Source organism: Phaseolus vulgaris, chromosome 9 (genome assembly GCF_000499845.2).
Source record: "Phaseolus vulgaris cultivar G19833 chromosome 9, P. vulgaris v2.0, whole genome shotgun sequence".
Taxonomy (NCBI): Eukaryota; Viridiplantae; Streptophyta; class Magnoliopsida; order Fabales; family Fabaceae; genus Phaseolus; species Phaseolus vulgaris.
In genome coordinates, this window is record NC_023751.2 from 22,002,065 (window position 1) to 22,018,129 (window position 16,065).

The 16,065-nt window shown below is 29.9% G+C and overlaps 1 protein-coding gene across 1 annotated transcript; it reads left to right on the forward strand.

Annotated features, from left to right (window-relative positions):
- Positions 1–8,159: 8,159 nt before the first annotated feature.
- Positions 8,160–12,287, forward strand: LOC137822582 (WAT1-related protein At5g64700-like). The gene is made up of 7 exons (XM_068627491.1): positions 8,160–8,515; positions 8,640–8,702; positions 8,907–9,023; positions 10,992–11,241; positions 11,334–11,492; positions 11,602–11,753; positions 11,910–12,287. The coding sequence occupies exons 1-7, from the start codon at positions 8,343–8,345 to the stop codon at positions 12,022–12,024; spliced, it is 1,029 nt and encodes a 342-aa protein (XP_068483592.1). The 5' UTR covers positions 8,160–8,342; the 3' UTR covers positions 12,025–12,287.
- Positions 12,288–16,065: the final 3,778 nt, after the last annotated feature.

The following is a 16,065-nucleotide window of genomic DNA, read 5'->3' on the forward strand; positions in this document are numbered from 1 at the left end:
TCAAATAAAGTAAGTTGATTTTTGCATTGTAAATTTTCAAAGTTTTCTTTAAGTTTTAAAGTTGAGAACTTTGATTCTTCTCAATCAATCTTTAGATAATTTTGTAATTTGTGTTTTGGTTGTTTGGATTTAAAAACTCGCACCCTTTTAGTTTCCTTAAAGCTCTAGTTTTTTTTTTTGTCTTTAGATTTTGAGCTAATTTTAATTGTAGGTAAGGGAATTAAATTTATATACTTACTTTAGGTTTAATAGCATTTGGTTTAATGTAGGAGTTGGTATTGAATGAGGTGGTTGGAAATGCATAATGATAATTTGGTACTATTGTTTTTTCTTCGTTTTGAATGATGAGTTTAGGTGTGAATTTAGTATATAATTGGCTATTGTTGATTAGGTTCAGAATGATTAATTTTGGTGTGTTTATTTTGAATTTGGAAAGTGGTTATGAATTATAAAAAGGTAATTAATAATGTTTGTTTCTCGATTAAAATACTTTTGGATAGATTTAAACAATTTTGCAAACCTTTTATTAAGCAAAGTAAACCATAAACACAAAGTTTGCTTTTTAGAATTTCTTTTCTTGAATGACTATTTTTAATTAAATTTAACATTTTTTACTCGAATTAGAAAAATCTTTGTTTAAGCAAGAGATTTAAGGAAACCAAATCTTCTTAATTCTTGTTAAGAAGTGGGTTTTAAGCCTAACTCAACCTCATAAAACCAACTCATGAGGTGAGGTTTGCATCCACTTATATATAATGAAATGTCCTAATCTCTAGATGATGTGGGATTTCCAACACACCCCTCGCGTCGAGGCTACTAACTCGTGCGAGAGATATATGTTATGGGTGGTTCGATAACGGTCCGATAGCGGGTGGCCTGATAAACCTAACAAATACTCGCTAGGATAGGCTCGAAATGGCTCTGATACCATATAAGAAAATGATAAAAAATGGTAAGAAGAAGATATGTTTCTTATCCTCTTATGTGTATATTACATCACTTCATGTATAGGAAATATATAGGGAGTTTCTCTCCCCAAATTACAATCTAATTAGGTAGGATACTAATCATGATATTCTATAATTATTAAATTAATTGCATATAATTGGGTACAATATCGTCAAATATTGCATACAATAATTGCATATAATTTGATAATTATTATTTCCTTAATACTCCCCATGGTATCAGAGCACCGATCTTGGTGTCTTGACAGCCTCTCCATTTTTATCCCCTAAATAAAAAATCATGTCTGGCAAAGAAGGCATCAGTAACGAGTGCGATAGAAACCTCTTACAACGCTTCAGTGCCGAGCAAATTCAGCAATTGGCAAGGGCTATTTACTCGCTCGACAATAACGATAAAAATGACACGTTTGTTAGCTCTGCAGGTCTGCTTACCCATAACTCCTCTTCTAATTCTGCTTTTACGAAACCATGGGTTTTGGATAGCGGAGCAACCCATCACGTTGCATCTGATTCACAATTTTTCACACACAATTAAATTCAATGACAAAATCACTCTCAAAGATGTTATTTGTGTTCCTTCTTTTAATTTAAATCTCATGTCCATTAGTAAGATAACCAGCTCACTAAATTGTTGTGTCGTTTTTACTCCACATGGTTGCGTTTTACAGGACTTGGCTACGGGGAGGATGATTGGCTCGGGTAAACAACACGCAGGCTTATACTACATGTCCCCTCTTCCAAACCAAGCCCACGCATCCCAAATATCGACCGATCCTTATTTATGGCACAAGCGCCTTGGACATCCTTCTCCGGCGTGTCTACAACTTGTATCTTCCTTACTACCTATCCCTATCAGTAAAAATCTCATTCCCATTCATAATCATTGTAGTATTTGTCCCAAAGCTAAACAGACAAGGCTACCCTTTCCTTTAAGCACAATAAAATCTCATTCTCCATTTAATCTATTGCATTGTGACATTTGGGGTCCTCATAAAACCCCAACTCATTTTGGAAAACGTTTTTTTTTCTCACTATAGTCGATGACTATACTAGATGTACTTGGCTATTTCTTATGAATCACAAATCTGAAACCCAACATCTCTTAGAGTCATTCATTACATTTGCACAAAATCAATTTCAGGCATCTATTAAAACCATCGGCGTTGACAACGGACTGGAATTTATTTCAATGTATGATTTTTTTTCTCAAAAAAGGTATTGAATGTCAACGCACTTGCGTTTACACTCCTCAACAAAATGGAGTAGTAGAACGCAAACATAGACATGTTTTAAACACAGCACGAGCCCTCCTATCTCAGTCCAATTTACCATTAGAATTTTGGGAAGAATGCGTTTTAACCACCACATATATCATTAATCGCTTGCCATCACCTTTACGAAAAAATAAATCACCTTTTGAGCTACTATATAATCAACCACCTTCACTTTCTCACCAAAAAACTTTTGGTTGCCTCTGTTACGCAACTGTTGTTTCATCTAAGCAAAAATTTGATCTGCGCGCCCGACAATGCATCTTCATTGGTTATCCTCACAGTAAAAAAGCATACAAATTATTTGATATAAATGTAGGCCCTTTTTTTACAAGTCGGGATGTCATCTTCCATGAAAGTGTTTTCCTATTCTGCCAACAGTCACAGACACAATCCTCACCTCCATTACAAGGTATTTTGCCCACTATTGACATTGATTTACCCACTCCTGTCCAACATTCACTCGATCAACCTTCTTCTCTTACTAATCACAATGCACCTGAACCTCCATCAAACCAACCTTCTTCTCCTACTCGTCACAATACACCTGAACCTCCATCAAACCAACCCTCTTTTCCTACTCGTCACAATGCACCTGAACCTCTATCAAACCAACCTTCTTCTCCTACTCGTCTTAATACACCTGAACCTCCAGTAGACCAACCTTCTTCTCCCATGCCAAGAAGTTTAGCACCCATTATCAAACCTTCTCCAACTGACCTTCCTGTTCGACGATCCAGTCGCACATCAACCCAACCTTCTTGGCTTCAAGACTACGTAACGGGATCCCAAGCCAATCATTCGACCACTGCCCAAGACCGACCAAATGGAACCAGGTATCCTATGCATCATTTTCTTTCTAATTCACGATTTTCTTTTACACATAGTGCATATCTTGCTAACATCACAGCCACCAAAGAACCTCACACTTATGCTCAAGCTATCCTTGATCCAAATTGGCAAAAAGCAATGGACGAAGAGCTTTCTGCCTTGCAGGTAAATCAAACGTGGACCTTGACACCGTTACCCACTGGGCAGAAACCCATCAGATGCAAATGGGTCTATAAAATAAAGTACAACTCATATGGTAGCGCCTTGTCTCAAAGGGGTACACTCAGATTGAAGGTGTCGACTATTCTGAAACTTTTTCACCAACAACAAAATTAACAACTTTGAGGTGTCTCCTCACCATTGCAGCAGCCATAAATTGGTTTACTCACCAGCTAGATGTGCAAAATGCCTTCTTACATGGCACATTGCATGAAATGATTTACATGGACTTGTCACCCGGCATCATCGACAGGGGGAGAACATTGTATGTCGACTCAACAATTTCGCATTAAAGATCTTGGAGACCTAAAATATTTTCTAGGGATTGAATTTTCCCGTTCCAAAGCTGGTATTTACATGTCCCAAAGAAAATATGCGCTTGATATTTTGCAGGATACGGGACACACAGGTGCTCGTCCAGACAAATTTTCAATGGAACAATACCTAAAACTCACACCAGACGATGGAGAGTTATTAAAGGATCCAGTCAAATACAGGCGACTCGTGGGACGACTGATATACCTCACGGTTACTCGGCCTGACATAGCATTTTCGGTTCGGACCTTAAGTCAATATATACAGGATCCACGGAAACCTCATTGGGATGCCGCAATTCGAGTCCTAAAGTACATCAAAGGATCACCAGGACAAGGATTGCTATTGCCATCCGAAAACAATCTGAAATTGACGACATCTCATTGCGACTCAGACTGGGGAGGTTGTCAAACAACTCGGAGATCAGTATCTGGATATTGCATTTTTCTTGGTTCCTCTATTATCTCATGGAAGTCAAAAAAACAGACAAACGTATCAAGATCATCAGTGGAAGCAGAATACCGCGCAATGGCCAATACTTGTTTGGAGATAGTTTGGTTGCGATATTTGTTGCAGGATTTAAAGGTGCCATGTAACTTGCCAGCTCAACTTTTCTGTGACAATCAAGCGGCATTACATATAACAGCAAACCCAGTATTTCATGAACGCACAAAACACATTGAGATAGAATGCCACATTGTGCGAGAAAAATTACAAGATGGGATAATCAGTCCTTCATATGTACCGACACAGTATCAGTTCGCAGATATTTTTACGAAGGCATTGGGCAAGGAACGATTTTTGACGCTACGACACAAGTTGGAGGTTCTTGATCTTCACCTACCAACTTGAGGGGAGTATTAAGGAAATAATAATTATCAAATTATATGCAATTATTGTATGCAATATTTGACGATATTGTACCAATTATATGCAATTAATTTAATAATTATAGAATCTCATGATTAGTATCCTACCTAATTAGATTGTAATTTGGGGAGAGAAACTCCTTATATATTTCCTATACCTGAAGTGATGTAATATACACATAAGAGAATAAGAAACATATCTTCTTCTTACCATTTTTTATCATTTTCTTATAATTCTAACCTATGAAGCTCAGACACTTCTCTAAAATTGCGTGTAAGTGTTCGATACTTGTATCGGACACTGACACTCGTATAACACTTGTAGGACAGGACACGTATCCATGAAGTGTCCAATTCAAAAAATATTTTTGATTTCTCACAATTCTAGTACAATTTTAAAAAAGGAAAAATTCATTAATTTTCTAAAAAATCAAACTTTATTGTATAGATTGTTATTATGATTATAAAAATAAGAAACAAATCCTTGAGAACCAGTCATGAAAAACATTTTTCTACTCAAAAAATAATCTGGAACATACTTGTGTACATAAATCTTTATTGTCAATTTATATAATTCATAATTATTACATATAGATTTGTGTCCTACATTTTAGAGATTTTACATATCTTTCTTTGTGTCCGTGTCGTATTAATGTCCGTGTCAGTATCTATGCTACATAAATTTTAACTCATAGTATTTTTACATAGTGATGAATTCTCACTCGAACTAGAAATTATTGCTTAAATTAAATTTGCGCTCAAACTAAAAATGATTGCTTAAATTAAATTCCCACTGAAACTAAAAGTTATTGCTCATATTATAAATTTTGAATGCAAATTCAAAATACTTTTTATTTCTTTTTTCTGTTGTTGGCATTTCTTCACTCGAGCAACTTTGATACGAGAAAATTGATATGATTTTAAGTTAATAAACCTTTTAAAAAATATTTGTCAAAAAATCCTATATTTATACTATTATATCAGTAAATAATAGGAGACTAATTTTATCTTATAAATAGCACAAGATACCTTTTTATGTATATTTTTTACTTTCTCTTTCATTCATCCAAATCGTAAATAAATTTATTAACTTTGTTTAATTTCATTGATCTAAACAATGTATTTTTTTTTACAATATTTCTCTTTCATTCTTATTTAATAGCCTCTCTCTTTAACAATTGTAGTTTTTTTTAAATAATTCCCCTTATTTCCTTTCCTGTTGCTCCTATATAAACAACTTTGAATTTTGGAAGTATATTTTTTATTTCCAGTTTCAAATCAAACCAAGTGTTAAGAATTGGAATGACGATCAAACAATTGTTTAGAAAAAGAAATGTACTTGGAATATTATTATCATATAAAGAGTGCCAGTATATATTTATTAAAAAAAAAAAAGACAAAGTGATTCAATAAAAATATTTTTTTATTTGAGGAAATATTTTTATTTTCATACGTGACTATAAAATAATAGTTAATTTTATTCCCTTTTTTATTTTAAAATTTTTCTTGTTAAAACGTAGAATATTTTTTGTATTTTTGTCGAAATATTTCAAAATAATAACATTAAAACAAAATAACATGTCTTACTTTTATGAAAAAAGTGAACTATATATATTAAATGAAATAGTAATTCAATGAACCATCAAATTTTATTTATTCTTTTTCCAGTCAATGACTAATAGTAAGAGTTCAGAAAATGTAATTCAAGTATATATTAAAAACACGTTTTTTTATAAGTTTATTGACTTTATATATTTTTTATAATTAAGAATGCATTTCTTTCAGCTGTAATAAATAAAAGTTGTTAACTTTTAAAATAAACAAGTAGTATGGAAAAATATTAATATAAAATAATTTAATATAGTTGTCATATACATAAAAAACTAATGTAGTATATACATTTAAAATATATAAAATTTTAAATTTTTATTATTACTTTTTTTTTAAATGACAATAGATAATATAAAATTATATTTGAATAGTTTAGTTAATAAAATTATTGATGATATAGTGAAATTTATTGGTAGAACGAGATTAATTATATATATATATATATAATTTATTCCTAGATTATTATATATAAATTTAAATTAAATTTGAACTATAAGACCGTGTCACTATAAATATTTGACTTGTCTAAAATTTTGGTTTCCATAATTATTGACAGAATGTAAATATATTCAATAGTTGGATCATTAAATTTAACGTATTAAAAAAATTAGAGAAGAGTAAGTCTATTATTTTAAAATATTATTATAAAACTCATTATTACTTTTAATTATATACGTCCTTCATGATTGGAAAAAAAAGATTAAAATATCTTTATGTTGTTAGTATATATTCTGATTAAATTCTAAAAACTTTTCAGATTCTCATAAAATAAATTTTTTATATAAATGATAATCAACTAAAACGTGACAATTTAACTTTTATAAGATTCACGAATACTTAATATTATTTGAAAAGAACTTTATATGATACATATTGAGAGTGTTACATTTCTTGTTTACTCTTCCAACAGAGTGATTTTGTATTTAAACGAACAAATATTCAAATGTAAGTTCCCCACCTGTCCCCTTTTTGTGAAGAGATAAGGATATAAATGTGGTGCAAAAAAGGTATAACTTTGTTGCTTTCACCCTTTTCCTTTCCTTAACCTTAACACAAGCACAATAAATAGGTTTTTCACTTCAAAATTTTAAAAAGGCACATGAGGAAAACAAAGAAGGTCCTCGTTAACATATTCGAGCAATTAACTATAAAGGCAACAAGCGTGAAGGTTCCAATGAATACATGGAAAATATTATAAAGAAAATTAGTGTTTCCATTCACTATATATTAAAACATTTTATAATAATATATAACTAGGTTCAAATTCTATTTTACGAGAGATTGAGTTAAACTTAAAATTTACTTTTTAATTTAATATAAGAATTATTTAATATTTATACTAAAAAGAGTCCGTTGAACTTATAAAGAGACATTTCATTATATATAAAAAAAATACAAATTTTATTTTATAAATCGATTTTTAAGATTAACTAGAATCAATTTATTTATTAATAATTAGTTATATATATATATATATATATATATATATATATATGGAGAATATAAGGCCAGGTAATCTTTTCTCAAAACTAATTATTTTAAAAATAATCATATAGCACTAAAAAAAATTATGAAATAGAAACTAAATTTAGAAAAAAATAATTAATTGTTATAGTGACTAAATTAAAGACTAGTTTAAAGACTAAAAAAAAAAATTGGTTTCTAAATTAGTTTTTATATAATTTCTAAATTGATATCCAATTAGCAACCAAGGTTTTTGCTACCAAATTTAGAATCTAAATAATTGATAGTTAAAACTTTGATACCTAATTAGATAACAATTTAGAAACCATTTAACAATAATAAAAAATAATTTAGAAACTATTTTTTTTTTTAGTTTTTAAAATATTCTCTAATTTAGTCACTATAGTAACTAATTATTTTTTTTTCTAAAATTAATTTATATTTCATGATTTTCTTATTAGCAAAATTTAAATTTAAAATTGATTTAAGTTTTATTTGACTAAGGACTTGTTGTCATTGCAACAAAGAAGTGTAGTGCAATCTTAGTATAATAGTGGAAAAGAAAAAGGTGGTTACAAAGGTAAAGCAGCATATATCATCTTCCTTACACACGTCCGCGTAGAAGAGGTGATATCCTTTTCATTCGTTCAAGCAAAGCCTTTCATTTGTGCTCAAGAGGCAAAGCTTTGTTATTCCGTGTGTATATATATACACGTTTCTGTTGGTTTGAAACACTCACCACCACTTCATTATCTCACTCTCACTCAAACGCATACACAAAAAGAAAAAACAAAATGAAAGAAAACAAACCCTATTTGGTTGTGATTGTCATACAAGCCATCTATGCTGCTATGTTTCTTCTCTCAAAAGCTGCATTCGATCATGGCATGAACAATTTCATCTTCGTCTTTTATAGACAGGCAATAGCAACCATCTTTTTGACCCCTTTCACTTTCTTCTTCGAATGGTATGTACAAATGTCTTATGTATTTATATACTCATCATCTCCTTCACGAATTTATATCTATCAGTCTTAACTCAACTTCTTTGACATTAATCCCAGTTTTTAACTCAACCCATTTTTGCTGTAGGAAAACTGCACCTCCTATGTCCTTTTGGACCTTCTGCAAGATTTTCTTCCTTTCTTTCTTTGGGTATGTCCAATTCTTGAATTTGACTTAATACATTAAAGTTGAAGAGTATTATTGGAACATGGGTTTGAACCTTTTGAAGCTTGTACTTTATAAGTTCCCATGACCTTAATTATATATATTCGATTCAAACTGTATATGGAAGTACATAATTGTTGGTTTTATTTTTCCTTTCATTAAAGTTGTGTTGGTGATTCTAAATTTCAGGATTACTTTAAGCTTGGATGTATATGGTATCGGTCTTATTTACACCTCAGCAACTTTAGCTGCTGCTACCACAAACTGTCTTCCTGTTATCACCTTCTTCTTAGCACTGCTACTAAGGTAAAGTTGTACATCAGATCATGCTGGACCCATGATTGCTTTGCATTTTGTTCACTTATAGTTAACTATTTCCACCTTTTAAGTCAAATCTAACTTTGAGCCCATCTTGGTCTCAAACAATTCAAAGAAATCGTGGTATATATCTCTTGGAAAACAAAACTTAATCAAAATGATGCCTTGTTGGAGCACTAGTAAGGTGATCAAGATTCTGGTTCTGAGCTATTATTGCATCTGCATGATGAATTACATTGGAGTGCACCTAATATTTTAAATGATTACTCATATTCCTCTTCTGTGGTGAAGGCGTAAATTGATTAAATACATCTATGAAGGTACTTCTTGACGATTGACGTCAAAAGCAGAAAAGATAAAGATAAAGCACTGAAAAAGAAGCATATCAGATTTCAGATTCCATCCATATTTTTATTTTAACCTGTAAATCTCTAGAGTCATTCCCCTCACCACTTTTTTATTTCTTTTTTTTGGCATTAATTATGTTTTCTATGGTTTGTGCCTAGGTATCACAAGTTATAGGGCTTAGCCTAACTTACTTCTAAAAGAAACCTACATAGTTGCTAAGATCCTAACCATACTAAACCCTACATGCATGTATTAGGTTAGGAACCTCAAATAGTTATTCTGAAACTTTTAAAAATAACTGTAGAGAGTTTACTCATAATTAATGGCCAAGTTTGACTTGGAGAATCATCCTTCCATCACTAATGGAAGCTATATTTAAGAGGAAATTGGTGAAATGTTTTTAGAATATTGATATGTTGATAATTCTGTATGAAATTATAACGGGATAAAAAATATATTTTTTTTTTAAATTAAACAATTTTAAAATTACGTTAATTAAACTGTAAACTAATATATTTCAATAAAGTAACATTTTAAAATGCCAGTGAAAAGTGCATTCCATTTTTAATTTTCATCAAACCAAAAGATGGATTAAAGCATCTTTTATATCCTGTAATTGAGGAAGAGGTTCATAAGTTTTTCTCACTTCAATAGGTATAACTGTTCTATTTTTTAATATAAATACAACAATTGCTTGCATAAATAGTTCTCTTTTTTTATATAATACTTTTCTCACTCTTCTATATTAACAACTTTAACTCAATATGAAAAAAATGCTTAAAAAGACGGAGCCATTTTTATGACTGGACCCTTGAATTTTTTTCTTTTTTTTTCATTTATAGGTTATTTGTTTTTTTTAATTTTGATAAAATATTTCTTATAATTTTTTATTGTGGATAAAATAATTTATTATTAGAAAAATATTTGAATACAATTAATATATTTTTTATAATTTGCTATTAATTATTACTTTAAAAGCTACATATAATTATATTTACGATCAAACTAATTTATTAATTTTTCTTTCTATTTAATTTAATTTATAATTAGAAGTTATTTATTAATATTTCTTAATGAGACAAAACTTACACATATAAAAGACCGAAAAGTTGAACACTGTAATACGTCAACCCATATTTTTTCTTTTTCTCAATAACTGCTGTTCACATGTTCAATTTGATTTTCCATTTTTATTTTTATTGTCTTTTTAGTCCGTGTGATTTTTGACTTGAAGTGAACTGTTCCAAATACATCACTGTTTAATCTAGACACCATTGTTCTTCAACTTTTGGAATTTGTTTGGTATCTTTTGGTTTCCACCAGTGGTTAGAATTATAGGTTTCCGTGTCCAAATTTACATTGTTATATTTAGATTAATTAATTGAGAGATTTGCTTTACAAGGAAAAAAAAGAAGTTGGTATATGAAAGAAAAACATGGTCTACTACACAGAGTATAGTATAATTTTTTATTTTTCATTTCCACTTATGATCACAGGAATTTAGGTCTTTCATGCAATAATAAAAGATCATGCCATACACAGTGTTCATAAATTCTTTGGTCTTTCTGAATACATGGTATTGATCTACCACTGAATTTTGCATTTCAGGATTGAGAGTTTGAAGATAAAGACCACCTCAGGGATTGCTAAGTTGATAGGCATTGTGGCATGTTTGGCTGGTGCAGCAACTCTTGCCTTTTATAAAGGTCCTTCTTTAAAACTCTTAAGTCATTTTCACCTTTTGGATTATCACAAAGGCCTACAACATCAAGGCCATGCTCAATCGGGTGCATGGATAAAGGGTTGTTTCATCATGCTCCTTTCCAACACTTTTTTCGGGCTATGGCTTGTACTGCAGGTAATCTTAATAACTTTACCCTTCAATTTAGTGATCAACAACTCATCTAAGTTACATATTCTTAATTTACTTAATATTTTATTCATGCACAGGCTTTTATTATAAAAGGGTACCCTTCAAAGCTACTCTTCACAACTACTCAGTGTTTCTTGAGCTCAATTCAGTCTTTGGTCATTGCCTTGGCCGTAGAAAGGGATTTTGAGCAATGGAAGTTGGGTTGGAATATCAGACTCCTCGCAGTAATATACTGTGTAATTCTCTTAATCTTCCTGATTGATTTGGTTAATTAATGCACTTTTATCTCTACACATATAAATATTTTATATTCTATAACTCATCGCAATGACTTTGTGATGACAGGGAATTATGGTCACGGGTGTCACATATTACTTACAAACATGGGTCATAGAGAAAAAAGGACCTGTGTTTCTAGCCATGTCAACCCCACTGGCTCTTGTCATTACAATTTTGGCCTCTGCAACTGTCTTTGGTGAGATGATCAGTTTGGGAAGGTATAACTTAGTTCCACTGTTAAATTTTCCAAAGTTTTATTGATACCTTAAGTTTTACCCTAGCTAGATCTAGAGAATTGTGTATTCTAATATATTTCATGCACATGCACAAAACACTTTGCCATGTTGATTAATGGAATAATTTGGTTTGATCAGTGTTCTTGGAGGATTCGTGTTGATTCTTGGACTGTACTGCGTATTGTGGGGAAAGAGAAGGGAACATATGCCAAAAGGCACACAAGACATGGAGCAACAGGGATCTGGTAAATAAGCTTGCAACTTGCCATGATATGTGAAGATGAAGATGCATGCTTCAGAATTTTGGCAACAACTATAATATACCATCGATCATAACATCACAGTGCTTTAAGCCTGTGGATTTGTAGTATATAGCAAATTTATGTGTAAATGTTTACTGACCCTTTTGGCAAGAAAACAAGGGTCAATTATCTTTTCATTAGGTTGTAATGTTTTTTATTATTATTATTTTGAATAGTTTTATATTCTTCTACCATATTAATTATCTTTTTACTACTTTTTGATGTTTTAATTTTTCTTTTACAAAAACTAGTATAAATGAACTTTACATTCTCATTTTGATTAATTTATGTTTTTAGAAAGAAGTATTAATATCTTTACCAATAATTAGTTTTGTTGGAAAATTACATTAATTTTTAGTGGAATATTTTTTTTCAATCATATATTTTATCTACAAAACTCAAAAGGCAATATTTTATTCAAAAGGTCCCAACCAATTCCACTTATACTTGTCCCCACTTGTTTGTTATACATATATTATCTTGTATTTAATAATATGATTATTCAATGTTTTTAAATTATTGTAAAAGTTGCATTTAGAATATTGTAATAATTAGTTGTTAATGTAAAAAATAAACTCTCTTTTTTATTACGTGTTAAAAAATTATTAAAAAATGCAATATTACTTTTTTTTTTCTGTAACTGATCTGCAAATTAATGGTCTCAAATTAGACTAAAGTGTTTCAATTAATCAGAAATATTTTTAGTAGTTGAATCCCATAAAAAAAACATTCTTTGTTCGAAGCCATAAACAGGATCAGGTGGAAAACCTTGTGCACATTAAGATTCATTTATGCCCTTTGAGTTTGTAGACTAATATTCTTTTTACTTTTAAAATAGATGTATCCATGTGATAATATTCCTTTTATTACAAAAATTATTATATATAGTGATAAATTTTAGAAAAGATAAATTATTAATAAAAACAAGTTATAGTTAAGAAATTATATGATCATCCAAGGCAATATGGTCTTCAATATTTTCTTTTCAAGCCATTGGAATCTAACTTTTATAAGTTTATAATGAATAAAATCTTGATTGTATTTTTTTATTTTTATCAGCAAATAGCAATGAAATTAAATAAGACCACTTTAAGGGTGTAGGTAATGATTTTAATTCACTATCTGCCACTTCAAATATATGAATTTTTGCATCTCTTTTCCCATTAATGAAGTTCATAAACGCAGTAATCTGAGATTGATTGCTCAATAATTTCGCCAAAATGAAAAGGGTGCATGAGAAATGTGGGAGTAGGCTTTGATGAACTTAGAGTTTGATTTGAAATCTCAGTGGTGTATCTATTCTGTAAGAAATATAATATTTTTTATATAAATCTTTATTATAGCATCTCTTTTTGTCTACCTAAGGTAATAATTTAAAGGAACAAGTTGCAACTTTCCCTGGCAATCTCGTAAAAATCTTTCACCTTCATATTTTCTGGTGTTTCGTTCAAAAACAAGGTAATGATTGACATTGATAATTAAGAGTTAATAATAGTTATGTGCGTTATATATGTGCGTCTGTTTTATAATATGTACCATGCATACTGACATAGAATATAATCTAAAAAATATAAGATATGAACATCTCTATATATAATAATTAAGTATATAATAAAATTATTAAATAAAAACTATTTTTAGAAAGGTAAGTGTTGGAAACAAATTGCATTAGGTGGGACATAAAGCCAAGTCCCTTAAGTGACCAAATAAATTTTAACCACTACACAAGACAAATTTTTTTATGATTTTTATTATACTTATTATTAATATTATTATTTGTTATTTTTTAATTAAATTTTTAATACATCTTTGGTTTACATACAGAAAAATTCGTATGTAATGTATATTTACATACTGAATAGAATCCGTATGTAAATATCTCTATGTAATGTTCACTTTACCTACAAATTTTTATCTGTATGTAATAATCGGTATGTAATTCCATATTTTCTTGTAGTGTAAGTTTCAAAGATTTATTCTAAAATCTCAACAAAATAACGGACGGTTTTTAACCTTCCTTAAATTCCAAAGATTTATTGTAGAATCTTAATAAAACACTCAAGATTTTTCAAACTTCAATAAATAAATATAATTAAAAATATTTATAAATAAATAATTAAAAACTATATAGTTTTAATATATTTTATAACTAAATTCTCTAAAATTTTGAAAGTGTAACTTTACATTACAAATAAGTTTTCTAAAGTTTCAAAAATTTATTTTTAAAATTCAGCAAAATAACCTTGGATAATAAGTATTTCAACAACTAATCTTTGATAATAAGTATTTCAACAATATTTGCATATTTCTTATGATTGATGGTAGTTGGTTTATATAATTCCTAGTTTTTTTGTTACGAGCTCATACTTCATAAAACCTGACTTATTTTGTTATAGCTTTTGATGTACGTATATTTTACGTGCAGTTTTAGTTTTAGTTATAATTGTTAATATTTAATTTTCATAATTTTGAAATATTTTAAATTAAGACCTTTATTTTAAAATTCATCTAATGATTAATTCACTGAGAAAGTGAGAAGTAATAAAGTTAATTTATCCTCGCAATATGTTCTTGCAATCTTTAGCCAATAACACATATTGCTTTGAAGCCCACATCTAATGAATAATACAATTATTTAGGATATATAAAGCAGCGATAAACACCAGTTGTTGTCGAGCTAGGTAAAAGTGGCTTGTGACTCAAGTTGGGGAAGTAATGTGACGGAAGAAGCAATTGGAGTAAGAAGATAGTGCCTTAGTTATTGTTTCTTCTCCTTAGTTATAATAGACATAAGTGTGGTTGAATTGTGATTCATTGCTAGAATTGTCATCAACGACCATTGAGCATGTGCCAGAGAGTAGTGTGTCTATGGTGGAAGAGAGAAGTCAAGAGGATCGTTAGAGATGGTGGAAAATGAAGTTGAAGGTTATTTCAAACGACAAGTCATTTTACAGAAATTTTGAAACTCATGGTATCTTACGGAGGTTCTTAAACCCATGGTATTTTACGGAGGTTTTTAAACCTATGACATTTAATGGAGGTTTTTAACCTATAGTATTTTATGGAGATTCTTAAATCCATGGTATTTAACAGGGGTTCTGATTGACTTTTCCTGAGGTTTAAAAAAACCTCAGGGAATTTAAGTTTTGATCCTAAAATCTTTTTTGGAAAAAGGGCTTCCATAAACAAACCACCACTATTTTGTGGAGTGAATTATCCTGGAAAGTTAGAATGAAAATCTTTGTTGAACCAAACCTAGGTGTATTCGAATTTCATTCTTCTTTACTATTTTTTGATGTAAACATATTCAGATAGAGTTTCTGAAATCTGTGTGTGGTTAAGAGGGGTTGTGTATTATGAAAAGATTCAAGATCAAAACTCTTGGTTGTTTTGTAATCTTGTTTGATTGTTTTAGTGAATTCTCAATGGTGTGTTGAGGAATGAATGTAACTCTTGGTTATGAGTGAACCAGTATAATTCTCTTGTGTTATCTCTCTCTTACTTACTCTGGTATTTGTCATATAAAATGTTTTAAGTGTTCTGCGTGTATAACAATCAATTGATTTTTCAAAACAATTGGTTTATATTTTGGTTATATAACTATTAAGATTTTTATAATCAGTTGAACAGGTTAATCAATTAGTTTATTTAATTTTTGTTTCAATTTAACACCAGTATCTGCAAAAATCTTACGAAAACAATTCACCCCCCTCTTGTTTCAAGCCACCTGACATCAGGAGTTAAGTTTTTGTATGTTATTCAAGTTTTGATCCTAAAATCTTTTTTGGAAAAGGGGCTTCCATAAACAAACCACCACTATTTTGTGGAGTGAATTATCCTTGAAAGTTATAATGAAAATCTTTGTTGAACCAATTGATAGAGGAATATGTGATGTTATTGTAAATGGTCCTTTCATTCCAAAGCATGAAACAAATAATTTTTTTGTTGAAAAACCTTGGTCTCAGTGGACTGAGACTGAGGGAAAGAAAGCT